Source organism: Coloeus monedula (assembly GCF_965178545.1).
Source record: "Coloeus monedula genome assembly, chromosome: 3".
Classification (NCBI taxonomy): domain Eukaryota; kingdom Metazoa; phylum Chordata; class Aves; order Passeriformes; family Corvidae; genus Coloeus; species Coloeus monedula.
The window spans coordinates 58,442,849-58,458,364 of record NC_138783.1 but is presented as its reverse complement, the minus strand read 5'-3'; the positions used below and the strand labels follow the sequence as shown (position 1 = coordinate 58,458,364).

At 41.3% G+C, this 15,516-nt stretch overlaps 1 protein-coding gene across 5 annotated transcripts in view; it reads right to left on the bottom strand.

The window, feature by feature from the left end:
* Positions 1-2,318: 2,318 nt before the first annotated feature.
* Positions 2,319-15,516, bottom strand: part of ELF1 (E74 like ETS transcription factor 1) — an 88,981-nt gene continuing 75,783 nt past the window's right edge. For 4 of the 5 annotated variants that reach the window (XM_082279298.1, XM_082279299.1, XM_082279300.1 and 1 more), the window contains exons 7-9: positions 14,951-15,143; positions 13,397-13,864; positions 2,319-3,925 (exon numbers count right to left, since the gene is read on the bottom strand). In XM_082279298.1, coding sequence (XP_082135424.1) covers positions 3,316-3,925; positions 13,397-13,864; positions 14,951-15,143 — 1,271 coding nt within the window. In that variant the 3' untranslated portion in view covers positions 2,319-3,315. The remainder of the gene's footprint in view (positions 3,926-13,396; positions 13,865-14,950; positions 15,144-15,516) is intronic. The other variant, XM_082279302.1, reaches the window with a different exon arrangement.

The following is a 15,516-nucleotide window of genomic DNA, read 5'->3' as shown; positions in this document are numbered from 1 at the left end:
AGTGAAGTCAGCAGGGCTGGGCAGTAACTGGGGCAGGGTCATTGCGGCAATGGGACATCGGGACCTCTGACCCACTGCCCAGCTCCTCGAAGCAGACCCCAGGCTCGGATGGAGGGAAGAACTGCACCCGCAAGCATGAGAAGCAGGAGATCGCAGAATCACAGAATCAGTGTGGTTGGAAAATACCTCTGAGAGAGATCATCGAGTCCAACCCCTGACTGAACACCACCATGTGATCCAGACCATGGCGCAAAGTCCAGTATTTCCTTAAACACCTCAAGGGATGGTGACTCCACCACCTCCCTGGGCAGCCCATTCCAATATCTAATCACCCTCTCTGTGAAGAAATTCTTCCTAATGTCCAACCTAAACCTCCCCTGGTGCAGCTTATGATACCACTAGCAATAGGGGTTAGAGTACTAATTAATGAAGAAGTTACATAATCTGTAACCAATGAAGGCTGATGCCTTTGTTAAAATTTATAACCAGTGTGAAGTTTTGGTAATCAGAGAACCTGCCTTTTGTGGGTTACCACCTAGCTCCCTACTTTGTCCAAATCAGAATAAAAAATAGAAATACCTCTCCTCAGTGTGGAAGCTGGTGCTGTGCACCAGGTACCCAGGCAATGTTCAGGACAACAGGGTGGTGGACAGGGCTTCCAACAGGCAGCCTGAGGCCTTCATCCAGTGAAATGCCTCAGAAATAAAAAAGTGCCTTTTTTTCCTCCGTGGCTTCACACGTGTGTGGAAAAAAACTGCAGCCTCAATTTTTGTTTTCTGACTCAGAAGTGGCTGGGATTTGAGCTGGCGTGTTTTGTTTGGCTGCTGCCACAGGCACAAAGGCAGCTGTGACAGGGGAGGGGTTGCTCAAACTCCAAATCTGAGCCTTCATTTTATGATTTACTCCAGCTTCTCCCTTCCTTTGCCGTACCAAAGAGAGTTTGAAGTACAGATCCACCCGGCTGGCACACTGGAGCCCAAGGGATACAAGGAGGGAGTGATTTCTATTTACTGTCTGTTACACAACAGTCTGCTGCTGGAGACACGTTACTGCTGCTGGAGATTTTCTCCACTTCTCCAACTGACATAAACTAAACTGCCAAATCATTTTCCATGTGCAATAGCTGTATCTATGGCATGAAGTTTTGTTGGTGAAGCTGTAACCTTATGACGCGTTTTTTAATTTTTTTTTCCACATTGCCAGTAAACACCAAAGCAACTTCCCCATATCTAAAAACACTGATGTCAGTCAAGCATTATCACTTCAGGTTTCCTATAATTATGAAATATTTGTAGAATAGGAAAACACCCCTATTTTACAGTTTGATTAAGAAAACTAACCTCCCTCTTCTGTGCTTCTGTCAATCTAACATAGCCTTCCAGATGAGGACTTTTATCAGATATGCTTCCACAATGCTTATCCACATTCCTAGCAATATTGCCAGCACTCCCCAGCTGCAGGGAATGCTGCCAGATAAACAACACCAGTGTGGGTATGACCAGCCTTCCTGGAGATGGCGTGAGGCATGCTGGGTTTGCAGGTGGAAGCCTGACTGCATGGGAATCAGAGGGAAGAAACAATGAACTAACATGGCACCTGTGACAGAGAACTGCTTGTTCAATAGTTTGTAGAGTTTCTTTTGTCAAGCAGCAAGACCAGACTATCTCTGCCACAGTTCTGCTCCTATCAGCTTTTCTAGTACTCATGTGCTTAAAGTTACATTTAACCTTATCAACCCATTGATAAAACGCCAACATTAATGCAACCATAGAAAGTCACAGTCCCTTTAATTTTATACCAATAGAATCATACTACCAGGCATCATATTTATTATTAATTCACCCCCTGTTGAAACATTGCAACATGCAAGTTTTTGAAACCCTAATAGTTTGGGCTGTCAGTTGTATCATACAATCTACAACGACGTTTGTGAAATACACTCAAAATTTTGTGCTGTTTGTCTGTAACATGCTGGGAAATGATGGAAAAGGAGTAGTTTAAGTCCAGTTCCTGGATTTAGCTCAACCTTTGGTTCAGCTACAAAAACATACAGTACTGCTGTTTCAGAGGATACCCACAGCACACTGACTGCGTTCAAGTCTGTTCAGAAGCGATTTGTGAATTGCTTGTGTCCCACCACAGACCCACACTCACTAATCACAGTCCTGTTTCTCACTATGTTTGTTATTTATGATGACTGTCAAAACATTATAATATAAAAACATTTCAGAGTAAATACAGAAAAATGTTTTTCCATTTGATTTATTTTCATAATAAACCAATTAAAAATACAAAAGAAGGACCCAAGGTTCAATGGGCTCCATCATTTAAAAATTTGTCTTTAAATACAAAGTCACTCTGTAATATGAATACATATAACATTAGACCTCTAAACAGAACGATCTTATTGATCTTATTTGTATCTATCAAAAATTTGTATGGAAAAAAATTAGCTGAAAAAACTTCCCTGCAACATTGAATATACAGTATTTACAATCAAAACCAAGAACATCTTAGCAGAATTAATCTCCAAAAACCTGCATAAATTGTATATATTTAATTTCCCTCCCCCTTACAAAATCTGAAGTAGAAAGCAAGATTGTTAAGCTTCATAGCTGCAAAATGGCATGAAACATTTGCACCTGTAGTGATGCTGTTAGCTTCTGTAATTAAATATATCTGATGTTTTCATATAAAATAGAGACATGGCATTGTCCATTACTGGAATATATGTTTTGAGTACTCTCAATAGGAGTGTATATTCAATTTTGCACACACAAGAGTTTGTGCTGCAAAAAATGCAAGAGGATACCTGGTTATCAAAGTCTAAAACTCATGTCATTCACTGATATGAAACAGATACTCGATCCTAAAAATTCAAACACATGGAATGAAACTGTCTTACTAAAACTAACTGCTGCTTCGAAGGTGATACACATACAGATTAAACAGAAAAGGTTACAATAATATTACTGTAATGTAAATCGGCAACAGACTGACAACAAAGTAAGAAAGAAGTTTGAAACTTTGGCCAACAACCTCAGGAGAAAGTCTTCATAGCGTAAAAAGCATATTCCTTCATGCCTGTACTTTGGAAAACGAGTAATATATAATTTTATTTATATGATAACATTTTGCAATTAACAGAAAATCAAAATCCATCCTAAAGCATGAATTCTAAGAATTAACTGCAGAAATTAAGTAGCTTTGCAACATCATGCTTCAGAATCAAATCATATATACATAACTGAAAAGGTCCCATCACATTTATGAAAATAATCATCCACAGGGTCTTTTTTTAAAATTATTTCATTATCAATACAAATTGGCTTCCAATGGCTCATTTTCTTGCTTCACTTCCACGTTAGATGGGAAATGACTCGAACTGGACACTACCATCACAAATGGTTGCTGCTGGAATCTCTGCTCTGACTGCTCAGTATCTTCTGCTTTGTCACTCTCTTCCTTTTCCTCTTCTTGTGGGCCAACCTGCTTCGTGTCTGGTGCTTTAATGACTGAAGTGATCACCGTGCCCGACGGGTGAGACACCACCTGTGAGCTGCTGGGCGAGAACGTCACCACAGGGGTAGTGGCACTGAAGGATGGAGACGAAGCCATGTTGACTGTTCCATTGCAAATTGTCTGCACGCTGCTGGTGAGCACTTGCTGAACTTGTGCTGGGCTCAGCACAATGGAGGAAGGAGGCGAGACTGGCTTCTGAGACTGTAGCATGACGTTTTCTTTAAGAACTGTCATGGGTTGGGAAGTAGGAATGGCTTGTAAAATGAATTTCTGTGCTGCTGAGGCTGGATCTGTGCTGGCTATCACTGTAGTAAGAGGCACTGTCTGGAGTGTTACAGTATGCAGCTGCTGATTTCCAGGAGAAACAACCACTGGAACCTGGGTTGGAGTCTGTAAAGTCCTGCTAAGATTAGAGAAGATTATAGGGTCAGAACACTTTTATGCTGAATTTTGAAAAAATCATTATAGATTTACTATAGAAAAAACATTTGGCATCATAAACAATTAATTTCTCAACATTTCCAAAAGAGGTAGCAGAATCTCTCCTAATAAAACAAGAACTGGATCTGACCCCTGAATTCAGCAAGCTGGGTCCCAAAGTAAAGGCACCCCACCTGAGCAATACTGCCACCACCAAGCTGAACAGCCTGCCTTTGAGACATTCAGTTCATCAGGAAACCTAGGAATCACATCCAAGACCTCCATCTCAAGCATATGCCAACATCACAAGCATGACCCACTAGACATCTGCCATCAGTTTCAAAAATTACCCCAAGTAATTAATAAATCACGAGCCTAAATTATTCATAAGTCATGCCTCAACTGTCCTGACATCCATATATACATTTAACTCCACATCGTAGCAGCATCTGGGCACGACCTTCCCACATTCCCAGGACACAGAATTCTCTGTCTGCCAGGCTCACACACATCTTCTGGTAAAGCAACTGATCAGAACATGCTGCCAAAACATCATTTTAAGTTAGGAGTGATTCCATCAGTTGCAGGCTCACAGACTTGGGCACCACATTACTGTCAATAGATGTAGAGCTTGTGGGGACAACATCAGAGGATTAAGAGCTGTACTGCTGGAGTACAGAGCTACTGCAGTGCACAGTGGTGACTTAAACGTTGAAACACGCTCCAGTCACGCGAATTAAAACAAAACAAGACAAAACCCGCAGAAAACATAAATGGTCACCGGGGGAGTACATGAGTGAGGGTGTTAGGGCGACAGGGAGATAGCTGCTTTTTCCCAAAAGCGGCTCGGGCAGGAGACCGCTTTGGGCGCGGCAGTATAGCACGCTAGCTAGTTTCTCCTTTCATCCCCGCGCAGATGTTCAAGCGCTGATGACACACACACGCACACTCAGGCCAGACAGCTCAATATTACCAGAGACAAGGAGCAAAGGAGGGCCCTCCGCATGGCGCGTTCCACAGTCGAGGTTTGCTTCATCCTCCGCAGAGGGCCCCAGACGCGAAAGAGAAACAGCCCCTCACGATCAGCTTTACAGAACCAGCGACCTGAGGGCACACGGGCGGTACAAAGGCGGGACCAGGGAACGGAACCAATGAGCAGAGGGAGGGGGCGGAGCGGGGCACCAGGTCAAGGAAGCAGCCGCACAGGCTGCTGGGAGAGGTAGTTCTCTTTTACCCAGGGTCTGGGGCTAACGTTACAATTCAGCAAGGAAGTGTGGGAGAGACTTTTCCTTTACAGAGATAAGAAAGGTATTCTCAGATACCTGCGTTTTTCCACCAGCAGGCCTTTGCTACTTCGGGGTTCTCCAGCTCATCAGCTATCTCAGCTGCTGGCTTAGTGACCCCAACATGGGAGGGAGAGAGGAAGGGAAGGGTAACTGCTTTGACACCCTGCCACAGCTGTTCCAGGCCACCATGCCATGCTGTCTCTGGCAATCTTTCCTTCCTTCTGTTTGTCATGCAGAGTTCTCTCCCATCTTCCTGCTTCTCTTCAGTGTTTAGTCCTGCCTGCCCTCCTCCCCTTTTTTAGTCTTAAGCTCCCCATTGTGTTTTCTCAAAAATAAGAAAAAATTAACCATCTCCACCTCCTAACTTATTTCTACCCCTGCTGAGATCACTTAAGATGGAAAGCAACTTACTGTCAACATTTGTACTTTCATGTTCATGCACAATACTGCCTGCTGTTCTTTCTGAAGACTGAACTTCAGATATGCTGTAAGGGTTGCCTGCTATACATCTACCATGGAATTTCCTCCGTTCTACAGTCCTTCTACCCATATAGGATCTATTTTTCACAGCTCTGTGAAATTCTACTTGTCAGCATTAAGCCACTGACCAGTCCAATCCAATTCAGCATATTCAAAACTTCAATTTAAAACCATACTCTGGCTACCACAGTTGCAACAAAAAGCTTACCACAGCAGGACTTACGTGGTGCTGGAGCTGTGGGACAATGTGGATGCAGATGCTGCTGCTGGCCATAGTCCAACCACACAGGGAGCTGCATTCCCCCTTTCTTAGGGCAGCAGTAAAGTGAAGGAATGTATGTAGAGGATTTCTCATGTTCCACTCAGCTCAGTCCTCTGGGAAAGGCCTCTAGCTGAGCTCCAAAGACTGCTCCAGCAAGAGCAGCCCCAGTAACACCCTGCTGGTATCAGGCTCAAAGCACATGGGTATTTCCCTGAGCATCCTCCAGCTGCCAATCCCTGCTGCAGGCAATCTTTTCCCCAGCTCCCATATGGCTTGGTAATACAAAGAACAAAATTTCCATCTGTAGCTTTCTCTTCCTTCCAAGAAAGAAGGCTGCAGTACCTAGCAATGATGCTATAGCAAAGCAAATCCAAATCCTTGCCAATGAGGCTCCCACACAGGTCTCCTCAGAGGGGCCATCATAACCATGACACAAAATTTGATATGACTGACACCAGAGTCAATCTTGAGCTTCTTTTTCACACAACAGAAGAAATCCCAAGGAAGAAGCTCATGGAAATGGGACTGGTTGAAGGTGAAGCACCACCTAGAGTGATTGCTTCTTTATTTCAAACTTCTGGAGAACTTGATGCTGACACAGCAAATACCAACAACCAAGCCTAAAGTGCAAGGCTCAGAATGACAGTACTAAGGCTCATACCAAGTCTCCTAAGGGTTATCAGTGCTAACTACTTTTTTTCCTTCGGCAATTCCCCTGGGACCTTGATAGAAAAGTCACTAACGTCTGTGCCAGAAGTAGCAACAGGATGAGGGCATCCACGAGGTTCTTCAAAAAATAAAAAAAGTAAACTACCTACAGTTACACAAACTTGTAGTAAAATCAAAATGCCAGATAGCTACAGCTCAACCCAGGGAAGCCTACAGAGACCAGCAGTGCAAGTGGAACAGATATGAAGGAACGGTAACTTGCCATTAGAAAAGCATCAAAACTATCAGAATAGATACCAAGCCAGTTCTTTAATCCATGAAGAAACTTGCCTGAGTTTGAAGGATTAAGAACAACTCAATAGCTCCAATTTTGAAAGCAGCAGCTGAAGCTGCTATCCTGTGCTAGTATGCCCTCCAAGTATTACCTTGAAGCTATTTTCTTGTTCTGTAGTTGTTTTGTAAAAATAAAAGCTGCTAGCTACGAAGTAGCTTTGAAGGATAAATGTATGAACTGCATCTCATCAATGCAGAAGGTATCTGCAAAGCACCAGGAGCAACAGCTCTGAGAGACAAAACCAGACCATTTGTCTCAGCACACTGTAATTAGTAGCTGCATATTAATCTTAAGCCATTTTATTTCTCTTGAAAGCCAGTCCTGTACCTGAGGTTTACTTCAGATGCTTTGTCTTCTCCATCAGCCAAGATACAGATATATGGTACACATACATAGAAACCTGTACATACACATATATGCATTCACACACTGTGAACTTGCCACAAGGGAAGCATGCAGCAGTTGCCTGTACAAGCACACCATAAATACTTATTTATGCTAATGGTGGCCAAGCAAGACATTTGCCTTAATTGTTAAACCTGTTTACTAACTAAAAATCTATCTGATTAAAGTATTTGCCTTGAATATAATGGAAAAGAATATAGCTTGGTTAATAATTTTGTCTGTTTTACAAAAAAAAAAAAGTACACAATATTAAGGTGATTTATTAACACTGGGCTACACTATTTTAGGTGCTTTTAAGTCTATATTTTGCTATGTTTCTGCTTTTCACTGGCATTTTGCTAACATCCTTTCTTCTCTAAAGTACAAAACTTTTGGGTGCTTATTTTAAAAGTTGCTGCTGAGGTTTCAACAAGAACATTGAGCAACAGTGATGGAAAGGAAATGCTGCCATAAAACAATCTGATTAAAACTGAGAAAAGAATGACAAAAATTCTGAAGTCATTTTAGCTTGGCAGAAAATGATCATCTACTTCTTGGGCCATTTTTTACTGTTAATGGCCTAGAATTGTGCAGTATCTTATTAGCTCATCAACAGGTAACTAGTGAGAGGCAAGAAAAGCAAGTTTATTTATGTGAAATTTATGATATGGAGAAGATACCAAAAATATTGAAGCTACAAGCCAAGGTAAACAAAATATTTCACAGCACAGTAATAAAATGAAACAAAGCAATATTAAGAAATACATAGAGAGAGTTAAGAGAAGACAGAGGTAAAGGACTGAACTCTCAAGATGTCCTTTTTACTGAACCACAAAGTCTAACAGTCTTCTTTCCAGAATTTTTCAAAACTGCACAGTCACCTGAACTAAAACTCAGGAACTTTGCTACTAACAGACCTGCAGAACCTCCACCTCTTTCAGCAGTGCCAAAGACATGGAAAGAGAGCTCCTATGAATATCTTTTTATTGTGCAGAAACAAAATTAATCTGACTAGATGACTCTGTAGTCCTTTCTGTCAATAAGCAGCTGCCTTCTTGCGTACCACAGAAATTACATCGGAAGTGGGCTTAAAAAGTCTTCTTCAGCTGCAGGAAAATCAACATGTTTGGTTACAACCAAAGTCTTTGCTGTGATAGAAATTGTCCATATTGTAAATGTATTCTGAGAAACACACCCTGTTGTAAGCTAAATGACAGTTTCTTGTAGAAGCCCACTGAGACCACATCAGCCTATTCATGACCAGCACCTCCCCTCAGGAAGGACATTTTTCTCACCAACCTGAAACCTGGATTGCAGTGAAGCCTTAAGAGATTACAGAGATGAGCTCTTTGTAACAGTCCCATTTCCCTTCCTTTGGGGAAGCCTATGGTAGCAGTGAGTCAGATCCAACAATACCTACTAGTCAGTGTGCTGGAGAGCTTTTAAAAATGCAGGCTTGCCTTTGGAGCACTGACAGAAGACTGCTGTCTAACTACAAACAGAAGCAAAGCACATGCACTGATGGTGGCTAATCAAAGGAGGCTATTCAGATGTGGTTTCTGATCATCTGCAAGTCCTCAGCTGGCATGATCCCCTTTTGCCCATGTTCCCCATCAAGTCCCAGAGAGATCTAGAGAGCCCTTTACCAAGACTTACACAAGACTTACTGTGATGATTTTTATTCAGGATACCTATTGAAATGGCACAGGAGCGATGCGCTACAACATTAGCTGACATCATGCAGATGTGACTCTAGCTCTTATTCAAGAAAAAGGGACTGAAAGCAGATGGTCAATGCAAAGTCTCCGTAGGACAGAGCCAAACTGGTTCCCTGTGTCTGTGGGGCTATGTGAGCTCGAGCAAAGCCAATACAGATAGGGTGTGAAGGACGATTACAGAAGATAATGGCGACATTCACTGTGCAACTTACACAAGCCAATGTCTGTATAAGGCATGAGATGAAGACACTTCATTTGAAATAGCAGCTGTAATCACATTTTCAGAGCTGATAAACTCCTGCTAGACAAATCTATCTTTTTTTCAGCATCAGCATTGCTGGAGTCAGACCACCAAAGCATCACAGCCTGGAAATAGATTACGGAACAACAGCAGAAAGCATGTGTTTGCTTGGGGTACACATGACTTTCAAAGGCACTTGCCTCTGCTTATTGGGATGCATACACAGTGTTGGCGAATTCTTGGATTCATCACTGTTCTTACGCAGAATGCTCACGCCCTGAAAAAAAATGACTCACGTTCAGCTACTTCCTCCTCCTCTTGAATCAGGACCCTGCCACTGCAATCCATGCTTGTGTCACCTTCAGAAGTGATATTCTACCTCGAAGGTTGCAAAAAGACCAAGATGAAAACTGTGGCTGATTCATCGCGTCGAGTTTCTCCCATTCAGAAGTGAACACAGAGAGCATATCCCATTGGTCCTCTGTGGTCTGTATTAGCTTTCCCCCAGCTACAGAACTGAGTTGGGATGCTGGTCTTCTAACGTGCTCTGTCCAAGCTATCACAATGACAACTTGCAAGTACAGAAAAGAAACAGTAAGCTGAATTTTGACAGAAACAGATTAAAACCTGGAGAGTGCTAAACATTGCACAGGGTCTGTCAGCAGTCAACTAATTGCAAGTTTCTTGGTATAGACAGCTGCCAGCTAGAAGGTTCAGCCATGTCCCACACAGTCAATAACAGAGAAAGACATAGAACTTAAAATTACTCCCCATATGATATTATCTGAACTGTAAATAGCATAAGAATCTCTTTTCAGTCTATCTTAAATCACTTAAACTACTACCCTAGATTAAAGGTAAATGAAAATGCATCTCTCTATCTGCAGTCCTAATCATTTAAGGGAGAAATTTACTTGTCCAAACACAGGCACCTTCCAGCCCTGTAGGATGCCCTAGACAAGGTAAATTGCTAGCCCTACAGGAGAGGTGCACTTTCTGCAGCAACAGAAAGGATGCCCTTTAATACTCAGAATGATCCAATGTACACAGAGCTGAATCCCAAGCCAGTGCCTCCTAATTCCAAGGCAAAACACAATTACTCCAATAATCCAGTATTCTGGTTAACCTGTATCAGTTATTCTGGTTTAAACAGAATTAATTTTACAAGCGCTAAATTCAAAGGAACTTTTTCTTCCTCATAAAAGCTGGCTCATCAGAAAAAGTAAGCAATAAAATGCTCATCCAGAGAGGCATTTTTGGTTTTGTCTTATCACTGGAAACATGTGGTGCCAAATTCAGCTTCCAGTTACACAACTGGAGACTGCAGTAACTGTGCCTGAACAGTTAGACCTGCAGAACAGCAGTGCATTTACAATTCCACATATTCCCACTGGGGATACTAGATGTTCTCCTCAGTCAGCAAAACCCAGTTTGCTTGACCTGACCCTGCTCCTGCCCTGTTTCCCAAGCTTCAGTTAGCACATCACAGCCTTTCTGTTTAAGCACTGTGGCTGAAGACACTTTTATCCTTTGTAAGTAACACTTCTCCTTGCCTCTGTTTCATACAGCAGCACCAAAACTTGTCCTAAAAGCACATCAAAAGCCATCCAAAAGCCAAGACCTTTCCACTTCAGAGTAAGATACAAGCTTTGTGCAGCTATAAATGAAGTCACTGCCTGTCTCGTGAAGAGCCAACCACAGATTTACACTGGCATGCCCATTCCTTTGAGAAATGCCAAGAAGCCTTGGGGGACTTGGGCCTTTGGCTGCAACACTCTCCCAGTGGTGCTTTGGGAGTGGTCTGTACCAGGCAGTGCTGCCTAGTGCCAGTCAGGGATAGTGACACAAGCACTTTGCAACAGTCTTCAAATAAGATTCTTTTACCAAGTCCCTTAGCAGGGAAGATGCACATTCAGACATTCTCTAAGGCTTTGGTTAAGTGTTAAGAAACCAATCGTTTTGACCTCAAAGATGCTCAATATTTTCTCTATTAATAATTTTTTTCTTCTCACAACAGAACAGAAGCAAATTGCTGCAGAGGGAAAAACATTTATTTCCATGAAGAAGAGGGGTGAACATTTACATGAATAAAACTTTAGAAGCTAAATTGCGTAAGACAAATTATATGGGTTCAAGATGTTCATGCTTCAGGGCAGAGTCCAACCATTAACCAGCACGCATCAGACAACCTTTTGAGGATCATTACCAGACCCTGGTTGCTGTTTTCCCCAAATGATCTTGACTATTTACATGCCCCAACCACTGAACAGCAACTGGCAACCAAAGCTGCTATTTGTCCTCATGATTCCCACACTATAAAGTGACTCCAACCACAACCCCACAGACTGTGTGCATACATCAGAATGTTTGTCAGCTCTTAGTCTACAATGGCAGTCATACCTGCTATACATTTTCAAATCATGTAGACCATTCATTTCAACCCTTACAGAAGCCCTACTGCAGCAATTCAGAATGTGTATGCAAACACATTCATCTGCTAAAGAGTTACAGCTGTCTGAACAACCTTTCGTTTCAGCCTTATTATAAAACAATGCCTAAAACATATGCTCCAAAAAATGTTCAACGTGTCATTCTACCTCAACCAACTATTTGAACCTTGCCCTTTGAAGCTGAGCAGAAACATATATGTCATAAATTGTATTTTGAGAGCCTGGAATGGGCAGTGTCTATTGCACAGGACTCATCAGCACCTATTTTGCAGCTTGTCCCATTGTGGTTGAAAGCATACCAGAAGGTCTGGATTGTAATTTTTATTTCACTCTAACTGCTCAGACCCCTTCGTATAACCTTTCTTAATCAGCAGTACTTCTATACCATTCTGAAAAGGTTTGATGCTTCTTTTTTTAACCCCTTCACATTGTCATCTTGGCTAAGCACAGTTAGAGACTTCATGGAATAATGCTCTGGTTAAAAACAATTGATGTGAACCAATGTAATACAGAACTCTAAGGATTTAAGGCTTCTGTTTCATTTGAACTTCACACATGTATCATCTCTACTATTTTCTCCCTTAGTTTATTACCCAAGGTCTGACTGGGAAATACTGTAATGCAATAACTGGATGTCATAATGTCACTGAACAGTTTTCCAGATGTTAGGCTGGACTTCTTGCCTGCCTTAAGTCTTACAGATACTTCTGTTTGTTGTTACCATTCTTTATACCATCTATACTACTGATACTGTTTGTGATACATAATCTAGTGTAGGTCTAGCCTAGACCTATTTAACTCGCAAATTGCTGAACTTTCCCCCTATTCATGTTTAGTATTATTGTTCTACCAACTTACATGGTTCAATATAGCCTCAATTACATCTGTACTGCTTTCCTTTCACTATATTGCCCTTGCCCATTTTTACAAGTAAATCCTGCTACTAAGGGGTAGGTGCAAAAGAGTCATGATGCTTAAGCACTGTGTCATGTTAGCCAGCTGACTCACAAATTAAGCATGGAAGCATGACTGTCTCCCAAGTGTCTGCAGATGCACAGCTCCCAAAGAATTATTCTGTTAATTGTTTCCTAAAATCAGAAGCACTTTTTCTTGTAACAGCAGCAAAATGCTAGAGCAGGTAATATAGAACTTTTCCTTGCAACTGGGGACAATACAAAAGATGAAAAAGATGACAAAAAATTCTTACAAAAAAAATTAAGAAGCAAGAAGGAAAATCATTTTGAAGGTATCATGCAGATCCATCATGTATACTTCAAAAGCAAAGACACCAAGCATTGTAAAAGCAGACATGAAAACACAGCTTCTGCTGTGGGACAGAACTGACAATTTTAAGTTGTATATTTTTCCTTTCTAAATGATATTCATCAGGCCTAACACCATGGAAAAGATGAGCTTCCCTCCACCACAGGCAGTACAGTTATGTGTGTACCTGTCATATTATGCTGTAGTAACTCTCAATTCCTAGGATGAACCACAAAGACATTGTTTCACTTCAACCAAACTGGAAGACTAGCATTTCTTGGAAACAAAACAAAGAATCAACTCTATCTAGCCATCATCCAGTGAATTTATTATTATTCAAATATTTATTTTCTCTACATTTTCTTACCTTATATTCTGAACTGAGGAATTTAACGATTCATCCGGAACATTACTGGTTACAGCTGCATGTCCTTCTGTAAGGGGCTGCAATGGCTGCATTACGTGAACTGTCCGAAAAAGCTGAGTAGGTTGTACTGGCTGTGGAGATTGCATTGTCCTCAAAACTTCTGAAGTCAAGCCAGGTGTCTGCTGCTGTACAACTTCTGCGTGCTCTTTCAGCTTAGCAGGCTTTGAGTTTGCTGGTTTTACCACTGAGGTTGATCCTCCCTTTGCTCCTGCGTTTGCAGACGCTCTAGTTCTGCTTGATTGGTTTCTATTGGCCACAGCAGGCGAGAGCAGAGTTGAATCAGGTGATTCAGTGCTAGGGCTCGCATCTTCATCATCAATATAGATGAGATCTTTTGGCATGTCTTTAAATTGATATACCAGGCGCTGACCTTCTACTTTAGCAAGGATTCCTCTTTGGTAATAGTATCTGTTTAAAATGCACACACATCAAGTTACACAGGTTTTTTGCCAAAAACAAAACAAAGCAACAGAACTCACAGAAAGTAAACACAGCAACAACAAGTAAACAAACTTTCATGTGTCTAGTTTCTTCATTACAAAAAGTGGCCAATTTAATAGTGTACTTTTTCCTCAAACAACTTTTTTTTTACTGGTATTTCATGCCACCTTTTCACTCCAACCTTAGATAACTCTGTGGAGAAAGAGCAGAACTCCATGACTTGGCAACTCTGCTATCAACTCACACTTTGTAAAGAGTTGCATGAAAACTTTCAGTTCTCCTTTTGACTCCTACAGTTCTTTCAGTTATCTGAATTCGCATTTATTCACCAGTGAGCACAGGGAGACATTTTAGCTACAACAAAGCAAAGGGAACAGGACAGGGGAGCACTACTTCTGTTATATTTACAAATTAGTATGACAACGTGAAATTGCGCACACCAAGGTGAGGGGAAATGAAAAGAAACGTATACTGCTCAGCTGGATTATCAATCCACTGATAAAACTGAAGCTTGATGGATGTCCACTTATTTTGCACAGGTTTTTATGTATGAGAAAACTCCCAGCCTGATAGAATCATGTGCCACTGCCTATGTTCTAAAATGGTCTGCACACACAAGTTCAGAGAAGTGGAACCAGAACTGAATTCTGAAACTGTATTTTCCATTGGAGATGGAATCATGTGCAACAAGTAGAAATAATTTAATGAACATACATGAATGTTGGTGGTTTTTTCCTGAAAAGAGATTCAAATTTTATGTAAAAGGCTTGCCCCACTTGAAATCTTCAGTCTCTTACTTAGTCTGTGTCTGACTGTGAAGATGCAGTTTTGCAGCAGCACTGAAAAATGTCTACGCTGAAACTGAAGGTGACTGACTTGGAGTTAAGGTTAGAGAGGGTTACTTTTAGTTAGCTAATTTATTTTGCTGAAATAACTTTTTCATTTCCCAAACTAAGAGAATACTAAATTTTTCCATTATTCAAATTAGATGAGGCATTTAATGCACACAAACACTAAGGCAACAGAAACAGTTTATTACTAAAATGCACATACCTGAGAGCTCTACCCATTGTTTCATAATTCATGTCAGGTTTGTTTTTGTGTTTTCCCCACAACCGGGACACAGCCTTGGAATCTACCAGTTTGAAAATGCCCTTCTCTCTTTGAGTCCATTTGATATATTTAGGACATGTGGCTTTGTCCTGGAGCAGTGCTAGTAAGAACTCCCAGAGATAAATTGTATTTCCTAGAATAAAAGAATTTCAGACACCAAAAAAAAAAGGAAGAAAAAAATATTAGTTTGCCATATTTTATTAATGATGCAAATAATCTTAAGAAGCTGGTATCTTTATAAAATATGTCATAATATATCATCAAGACTAGCAAATAGTAATGGAAGGGCATGGGAAGAGATCCTTGTGAGTTATTATAATCTAGGTGCACAAATACCCCAGCCACTCTGTAACCTACAGCCAGGCACCAGTCAACCTACAGCCACCCCATTTGGACCACCACCATTAGACAGCATTTGTCACCCATGTGTCCATTTCCCTCCTGCCTAAGCCAGTCACAGAAGCAGTCACCATTGCTTTACCTTGAACAGGAACATGTTCAGATCT